The 9418-nt window shown below is 45.8% G+C and overlaps 1 protein-coding gene across 6 annotated transcripts in view; it reads left to right on the top strand.

The window, feature by feature from the left end:
* Positions 1-2110: 2110 nt before the first annotated feature.
* pcdh7b (protocadherin 7b) overlaps positions 2111-9418 on the top strand; it is a 117501-nt gene continuing 110193 nt past the window's right edge. For 3 of the 6 annotated variants that reach the window (XM_085136899.1, XM_085136890.1, XM_085136880.1), the window contains exon 1: positions 2111-6191. In XM_085136899.1, the coding sequence (XP_084993025.1) occupies positions 3117-6191 (3075 nt within the window). In that variant the 5' untranslated portion in view covers positions 2111-3116. The remainder of the gene's footprint in view (positions 6192-9418) is intronic. The other 3 variants (XM_085136917.1, XM_085136910.1, XM_085136926.1) reach the window with 2 other exon arrangements.

The raw sequence follows: 9418 nt of genomic DNA, 5'->3' as shown, positions 1-9418 counted from the left end.
GACCTATGGTGGTGCAGTGGTTAGTACTGTTGCTTCTGGATTAGGCCTTTCTGTGTGGTGTTTGAATGTCCTCTATGTGCCTTCATGGGTTTCCTCCAGGTTCTAAGGCTTATAAAGTTATATAAAGTGTTTTATGTGTCTACTATAACATACTTAAAGTCTGGTTAAATGTGGCTTATGGTCTTAAGTGCTTTGAGTGGTTGGAAAGACAAGAGAAGTGCTATATAAATGCCAATCAATTTACATGTCTGTGTGTGGTTGTCTGTCTCTTCGTGTTAGCCCTGTGATGGGCTGGTGACATGTCCAGGGTGTGCCATGCCAAAGCAGCTCATCACAGGGTGAAGTAACCCAGTATTGTAATCATCTGACTTAAACAGGACCAGATAACCAACAGACCCATCAATGTTTAGTGCACGGATACTGAAGTTAATAATTATCTGTCTCGCTAATACAGTCAAAACACTGAGTCATACAGAAAGAAGCCCTTATTTCATACATAAGTCAAGAACTGCTGTGTGTGTTAGTGACTGAGTTAGAAAGCTCTTTTTGATTTTCAGAGAAACGAATCATCTGAATGATCAAGTGCCCGCAGTGCATTTGCACCACGGAGCTCTCTCTGCTGTGCTGCTGTCCGAAGTGTTTTGAGCGGGTTTGATTTTAGTTCGACAATAGAGGGCGCAAGTCAGCAAGGATAAACCCACTGCTGGAATTCAGAGAGCCGTGTGCGAAAGATGCAGCTGCTGAGACTGGCTGCCTCTTGTCCTCTCCCCCTCCTTCTTCCCATCCCACTGCCCCTCACTCATTCACTCACTCATTACACTCATCCACTGTATCTATAATTTCACATGCGCACAGCGCCGCAATGCTCCCTTATGATGAAAAGGGGGGGGGGGGGGGGGGGCGCCCCCAACCCACCCTCAGTTCAAAGTTGAGGATATCCACACGCGTATTAAAGCACATTTTTTCTTTGCACCTAACACGACAACGCGTACGTGCTGTAACAGAGACGAATCCACCTTAAGCACCTTAAAAATGTTCTCATTTACGTACCTCGCACCGTGCGTCCGCACAAGGCAATGAAATTATGCTGCTGGAGAGAGCGTCCGCGAGCATGTCAAGGATGTCTCTCAGAAAATGTGCCCTGCACTAGCAGTTAAATGACAACTGTACACACACACACACACACACACACACCTACACACACACACACACACACACACACACAAATCTGATACAGGGAAGTGGGGTTTGCGCAGTGGCCGAAATAACGAAACCCTTTGCTGTGATCGTCTGGATAGCCATGCAGGGCTGATCTATTTATTTTCCTTTTTTGGGGGGGTCTTATTCCCTCTTTATGGAAATGAATTCATAGACACGGTCTCTCACATTCCTGGACGCTGAGCGGACTGAGCAGCACGCAGCCGAAAGACACGGAGCTTGCTGCGTCGGAGAGCACAGCCACAGGAGACCACACGCATTCGTATAAGTAACCACAGGGAAACCACAGCTCTGCGCACACAGGAAGCCCTGTCCCGTCTCTCCTGTCCTGCTGCTGCTGCTGTCGTGTTAAAACCCGAGAACTTACACTGTCTGATTTTTTTGTTTTACCACGCAAGTTGTAACATGTGTAGGCAACATTAAAACCGATCACATGTGTCGGTCTGGCAGTGCGTAAAAGTTGCACTCTGGATTTGCGTTCCGGGTAATCTCATGCAGCACATGGTGGAAAATAGTATAAGAGCGGTGCGTTCAAGATTTTCAAATCACAGTTTTGTTTGCTTTTGAATCTGATCTCTCGCCATAGCCACAACATAGGATGTTAATGGATTAATACGAAGCATCCGAGAGATCCTCGCAAAGTGCCGAGCCACGTCTCGAGAAAACACCAATGAAAACGAACGTCTGAGTGCATGTTCCTCATATGTCTCCCCCTTTATTATTATTATTTTTTCCTAATATTGCCTGCTGGCCTCTAGACCTGGCGATCGAGACTAAAGTCCGACCCTGTTTACGTGCGCTGCTGGAGTAGGGGGGCTGGGGGGGGGGGGGGGAGCGAACGAAGGAGGGGGTGGAGAAAGGGAGAGAGAGGGGGGAAAGAGAGAGACTGCAATATCATTTGTGAATCCCTCTCACAGTGCTGCAGATAGGGGCTGCCAACACACGCGGCGCGTCTGCAGGTGTGGGAATAGGAGGGATATGTTGGACAAAGTGAGAAATTAAACCAACCGCTTCCCAACAACTGCTTCGGATGTACATTCCATCTTTGTTTTATTTTGTATATGTATTTTTTCTATTTTTAATATTACCCTGATTTTTTTTCCAGTAGGTTACACATTCGTGCAGCAAGCTGGTAAAAAAGAAGCGAAAGAGATAGAGCGAGAGTACTATTCTGCTAGTTGCAAGTGACTTGGAGGAAGACAGCCGGACAGGTAATTTCTGCCTTACGTTCGTATCGCCGAGCTCAAGACAGTTAACGAGCTGTTAACACAGTCGGCCGGGTGATGACTTGTCTGAACTGAGCGGGCATTTAAATGATCTTCTGACATATATGGACATATCAACGGACAGAGGAATACAGAGGAATACTGGAGCCTCACCCAAAAATTAAAAGAGCGGGAGAGAGATAGAGGAGCGTCTACAAACTGTGAGTAAAACGGAGCGGCTTGGACTGAATCTACTTTCTGGTTATTTGATGCTCGGACTATAACGTTTTGGCTTTTTTTTTTCCTTTTTTTTTTTACGCGCATGACATTCAGATATTTTGGGAGGAGGGGGCCACTGTCCGGGGCGCACGGAGAATCCGGCTTGTTCTCTACATCACTTTAAAACAAACAAACAGAAAATACTAAAAGAAAGGAAGGAGAGATATTCGAAGGAGGGAAAGCAGAGGAGAGCTGGGTAAGCCCGTGCGTTTGCCGATTTTTTTTCACTGCAGCAGGAGAAAAGTCGTCCGGGAGGATGAAGTCTCACGCATCCCAGACCAGAAGGTTTCGCTCTGAATGAAAGCGATATTTCCTTCCCATATTCGGACTTTCTATTAGTGATTTTTTTTTCACTTAATATTAAAGTGGACCTTTTTTTCCTCTCCATTCCCCCTTCCTCCTCTGGGCTGAACAATGAGGACTACTGGTGCAGTGGACTATTTGTACTATTGCATGCTCATCTTGCAGCTTGTGCATCAGCCCGCTGCCAAGCAAGTGCTCCGGTACCGTTTAGCTGAGGAGGGACCAGCAGATGTCAGAGTAGGGAACGTAGCCACCGACCTGGGCATTGTCGCCGGGTCCGGTGAGGTGACGTTCACCCTCGAATCCGGGTCCGATTTTTTCAAGATAGACAACATTACAGGTGAGCTCTCCACCAACGAGAGGCGGATAGACCGTGAAAAACTGCAGCAGTGCCAAATGATATTTGATGAAAACGAATGTTTTATTGATTTTGAAGTGTCGGTGATAGGACCAGCGCAGAGCTGGGTCGACCTCTTTGAGGGAAAAGTCATCATATTAGATATAAACGATAACACCCCGTCTTTCCCTTCCCCTGTCCTGACACTTTCTGTGGAGGAAAACAGACCCATTGGAACCCTTTATCTGCTGCCCACAGCCACAGACAGAGATTTTGGCAGAAATGGAATAGAGAGATATGAGCTCATTCAGGACAATGGGGAGAATTCAAGGCGATTGGGGTCTTCTGGGGATTCGTTTTCAGGAAAGAGGAGATTTGAGGAGGGAGCGAGTAGGAGCAGTGTCTTTGAACTGCAAGTTGCTGACACTACTGATGGAGAGAAGCAGCCTCAACTCATCATTAAGGGGGCCCTTGATAGGGAACAGAGAGACTCCTATGAGCTTACACTGCGCGTTAGGGATGGAGGAGATCCCCCTCGCTCCTCTCAGGCCATTCTTAGAGTAATGATAACTGATGTGAATGACAACAGCCCTCGGTTTGAGAAAAGTGTGTATGAGGCTGACCTGCCTGAAAACAGCTCCCCTGGCGCTCCCATACTCCAGCTCAAAGCGGCTGACGCAGATGTGGGGGTTAATGGTCAAATAGAATATGTGTTTGGGGCAGCCACAGAGTCAGTAAGGAGACTGCTGAGGTTGGATGAGAGCACGGGGTGGCTGAGTGTGTTGCACCGCATTGACCGTGAAGAAGTGAGCCAACTGAGGTTTACAGTAATGGCCCGTGACCGAGGCCAGCCACCCAAGATGGACAAGGCCACAGTGGTTCTGAACATCAAGGATGAGAACGACAACGTGCCTGCTATAGAAATTCGGAAAATTGGACGCATTTTCTTAAAAGACGGGATAGCCAATGTGGCTGAGGATGTGGTGGTGGACACACCCATTGCTTTAGTTCAGGTGTCAGATCGTGACCAGGGGGAAAATGGCATAGTGACTTGCACAGTGGTAGGAGATGTGCCCTTTCAGCTCAAACCGGCCAGCGAGATGGAGGGCGAGCAGAATAAAAAGAAATATTTTCTCCACACGTCTGCACAACTGGACTTTGAGACAATACAGGAATACAATGTGGTCATAGTGGCCGTGGACTCTGGGAGCCCCAGTCTGGCGAGTAATAACTCTCTTCTCGTCAAAGTGGGCGACACTAATGACAACCCTCCTATCTTCAGCCAGAATGTAGTAGAGGTTTCGTTTCCGGAAAACAATGCACCTGGTGAGAGGGTGACAACAGTGAAAGCCATAGATGCAGATAGTGGGAGGAATGCTGAAATAGCCTATTCCCTAGACTCATCAGTAAATGGGATTTTCTCTATTGATGCAGACAGTGGAGACATCCGAGTAAACACCATTCTGGATAGAGAGCTAACAGAGCGCTACGAATTCAAAGTGATAGCCAAAGATAAGGGCATAAACACCCTTCAGGGTTCTGCAACAGTGGTCGTCCTTGTGGCCGACAAGAATGACAATGAGCCAAAGTTCATGCAGGATGTTTTCACATTTTATGTCAAAGAGAACCTTGATCCTAACAGCCCAGTTGGCATGGTTACAGTAATCGATGCAGATAAAGACCAAAATGCAGAAATGGGCCTCTTTATTGAGGAAGAGGAGGACATTTTCTCGATCGAGAATGAAACCGGGACTATTTTTTCCACCCTGTCCTTTGACCGAGAACAGAAAGGTACCTACACATTCCGCGTCAAGGCTGTGGATGGAGGTGACCCTCCCAAATCTGCCACCGCCACAGTTTCACTCTTTGTCATGGATGAAAATGACAACGCTCCAACCGTCACCTTCCCAATAAACAGCTCCTACACCCTTCTTCCTCCCTCCACTAACATCAGAACTGTGGTCAGAACCGTCACAGCTAGTGATGCAGATACTGGCATCAATGCGGTCCTGAACTTCAGCATCATTGGGGGTAACCCCTTCAGACTTTTTGAGATTGATGCAGAGAGAGGGGTGATTTCGCTAATGGCAAAGCTTGAGCAGAAGCATCATGGCCTCCACAGACTGGTGGTTCAGGTGAATGACAAGGGGCAGCCTTCGCAGAGCACCACCACACTAGTTCATGTGTATGTTAACGAGACACTTTCCAACTCCTCAGCTGTGGAGGCCCAGGTGGCTAAGAGCCTGAGCACATCTCTGAACACCAACATCGCCGGCGACCCCAACTATGACCTAAGCAAACAGCGGTTAAGTATTGTAATTGGAATAGTTTCAGGCATCATGACAGTCATCCTTATCATTCTTGTTGTTGTCATGGCCCGTTATTGCCGCCCAAAGAACAAGAACGGTTATGAGGCTGGCAAAAAAGACCATGAAGACTTCTTTACACCACAGCAGCATGACAAATCTAAGAAACCCAAGAAAGATAAGAAGAAACAAAAGTCCAAACAGCCGCTCTACAGCAGCATTGTCACTGTAGAGGCCTCGAAACCCAACGGGCAGCGCTACGACGGCGTCAACGAGAAGCTGTCCGACAGCCCTGGCATGGGCCGCTACCGTTCAGTCAACGGAGGGCCGGGAAGCCCAGATCTGGCCCGGCACTACAAGTCCAGCTCGCCACTGCCCACAGTGCAGCTTCACCCGCAGTCACCGACAGCTGGAAAAAAGCACCAGGCAGTTCAGGACCTGCCCCCTGCCAATACCTTTGTTGGCACCGGAGATAACATTTCTCTTGGATCTGACCACTGCTCTGAATACAGCAGTCAAACTATCAACAAGTACAACAAACAGGTAAGAAGACACATTTCAGTGTTCTTTTGTCTCCCTCCACTACTCTTAAATGTCTTCTGCTTTTTCCTCTTAGTGTTCTCTCTCCCATAATGCTTTCTGACAGGGCTAGTCTCAGTAGTCTTGTTGCCTTTATGGTGCTAATGTGTGTCAAGTTAGCGGTATTGATCTGTTTTGGTTTGGAGTGCCATTCACATGTAATATTGAAAGGAAAGAGAAAGGGTTTAGATTAGCTCAGGAAAGGATACTGTTACAACTTAACCAAATGTCCGACTATTTTGGACTTTTATCTCAGCGCGTTAAGCTGCCTTTTCCGTCATGGGTGTCACAACTCTTAACCTTGGTAATATGTGTTAGAAAACTGTAGACAGCTCACATAAGGATTTGGTTTGCAGTTATTTTATCCCAGAGGGGCGCATGCATGGCAGGGGCTGGCTGCACTCCCCTCTGCCCTGCCCTCTGTCTGAGACAAGGCTACCTTTTCTTCTCATGTAAGGGAGGAAAAAAAATGAACAAAGGCAAAAGAAAAAGGGAAAAGGTAGATGCAACACAAATGTGGCTTTGTAAGGGCTCTGAGTCACTTTGAGAGAATCTACTTGACTAAGAACATCTGGGCCCCGAGTTAAATTAACATCACAGTGTGCTTCAAGGTCTGCATCAATTCATTGACCTCGCAGTGAAAACTGACACTTTTATATCAACTCCCATGTTGTGCTTCAGCTTCACATACTCCGTCTTTTCTTTTCATCCATGTTTATAAATGTATGCCGTCTTGTACCTGCTCCTCTTTCTCTTCCACACGTATCCACCCTCCACTCGTCGTTCCCCTTTCATGTTTCCTTTTTCTTTTGCCTTGCTCCCCCCTCCCCCCACCTTTAATTCTGTTCTTTCTTTCACAGCACAGACAGAACTTGTAGGTGACGCTATTAGATTTTTAAATTTGAGGAAGTGTGCGCTTTTATGGACTCGGTCATTATATTTCTCTGGCTGCTTTTGCACTGTTAGGTGAAGCAACAGCGAGGAATCAAAGATAATACTTAATGAAGCCAGCTTATTTGCGTTTTCGTGAAAAAGAACACCATTGTATTTTTCCTTTTTTTCCCCTATGGAAGTCTAATGATCTTTCTTTTACTTTGTGTCAGCACTACTCCTTTTGAAATCGGTAGTGTTGCTCGCTTGCTTGCACTTTTTTATTTCCTGGTTTCCCCCTTCTCCTTTAGATATCTTTGTTCTTGCTTATATTCTTCCCCTTCCCCTCTAACTCTTCCTTGGACCTTTGTAGAACTCCCTTGCATGTCTTGCATCCACCTGTGCCGCCTTTCACCCCCCCTCTGTAGCTCTTCCTCTCACTCTATTTATTCCAGCCTCATCCACATCTTAGCCCGCACAGCCCAACTCCTTTTTTCCCCTACAGAGCTTTCTTTTTTAATCTTTACTGTCATCTCTCTATGCCCTTCTCTCCTTCCTCTCTGTATTTCTCCCCTTCAAATCATTTCAGCCCTCTTTTAACTTCTCTTCCTTCTCTTTCCCTGCTCTGTCTCTAACAGCCTCTAATATAGTGCATTCACTGAGCTGCTTCCCAGAGTGTGAGGAGTGCTGTTGTTTTCGGATGTCTCCTGCATAATTAAAAGGGCACTCTATTTGCTGCTGCGGCAGCGGCATGTATTGTGTGTCACTATGCTCCACTTATATAATTATTTATTTACTCTCTACATTAATGCACCGCTAACTTTTATGGACTGTGCATTTCTTACCATCCAGTATCTTGGAGGAGGAAAAACAACAACAATCTGCAGCGCATTTTTAAAATATATTTCTTTATTTTTTGATTCACAGGTGCTTAATTTTGGAACCCAAATGGCATTAAAATGGCACAAAATGTGCTTAGTGCTCTACTGGGCAATAACATCTAAGATCACTGTGTCATATAGCTGGTTTATCACTGAATATACAACTTATAGCATGTGTTCAAATTTCCATTTATGCCCTCTGGGCTCAGTAAATACTTACTGTTGATGCATTCAGTTTGGGTCATAAGGACATAATTAAATGGCTACACAAGAGAGCTAACTGAAGAGAAGGTGTGTGCTCATGTGCTTCAATTATGGCATTAAACAGCCACCTCTGTATGAGATTAAGTAGTGAAGCGGTCACGCTCTTGATTTTAAGATCACTGCACCTAAAAATATTCTGTTGTCTGGCGAGTGTTTCTGAGGCTAAGGACATAATGAAACACTCTAGGAAACTCGTGCGCCTCGCTTATGGGATCAAGTTGTGCACAAAAAAAAGTGTTAGAAAATGATAAGATCAAAGAATGCTGCTTTTTTTTATCATGTGTCATACATTTTTAGACCTAAACTCATGTTCCTGAGCTAATTTAAATGTCAGATTGACCCTTTTTTCACATTTGGCCACAATTAGTTTCTTGTAACTTTCTTTTGGAACATTTGTCACCGTGCACGTGTTTTGTTATGCACACACACACACACACACACACACATACACACACACACACACACACACACAAAACCTTTCTTTCTCACTTTTTTTATCCATCTGTGGGAAGGAATAGAGACGGGCGCAAGAATGACGGCCCTGTTAGCGGTATAGAGAATGGCCCCCACTGTTTCACAAGGGACTTGGGGTTGGGTGGAAAGACAGAGAGAAGGACAGCGAGAGAGGGAGAAAAGTGCTGACCACTGACTGTAATGTCAGAGGTATCGGGTTCCATCTTTCTCCCTTCTCGCTCTCCTAATCTTACAGTAAGTGCACAGGCAACCTGCTCGGGCAGGTAACCAGGCAACTGAGGAAGTTTATCAGTGAGGTGAACCTTTCTTTTAAGTCCGACAGACATTTAAAGAGTCATTAAGTTGAGCTAACTGTGAGGGAGAAGCCAGCGTGTCACCCAGCTGCTGCTGAGTTTGAACATGAGCAGCAGCAGACCTGACATTTCATCTCTTCCTGCCACTCCATTGATTGCAGCGTATGTCATTTGTAATTGTCTTTATTTTCTTCTTCTTCTTCTCTTTTTTTTTGCTATATGCACACAACATTATGCGTGGTCTAACTGCTCCTTATATACGCACGGCCAAGCCATTCCATCCAAAGGCTGATGAGAAGCGCATTCACTTAACAGAACACTTAACTTTATTACTTTTGGCAGTAGCTTCTGTTCTGCGCAGCGGCAAAAAAATAATACCATCCAACCTTGTGAGGAATGAAATCACTTA

Source organism: Neolamprologus multifasciatus, chromosome 3 (assembly GCF_963576455.1).
Source record: "Neolamprologus multifasciatus chromosome 3, fNeoMul1.2, whole genome shotgun sequence".
Lineage (NCBI taxonomy): Eukaryota > Metazoa > Chordata > Actinopteri > Cichliformes > Cichlidae > Neolamprologus > Neolamprologus multifasciatus.
Note: the sequence above shows the minus strand (reverse complement) of the source record. Positions and strands in the feature narration are given on the sequence as shown.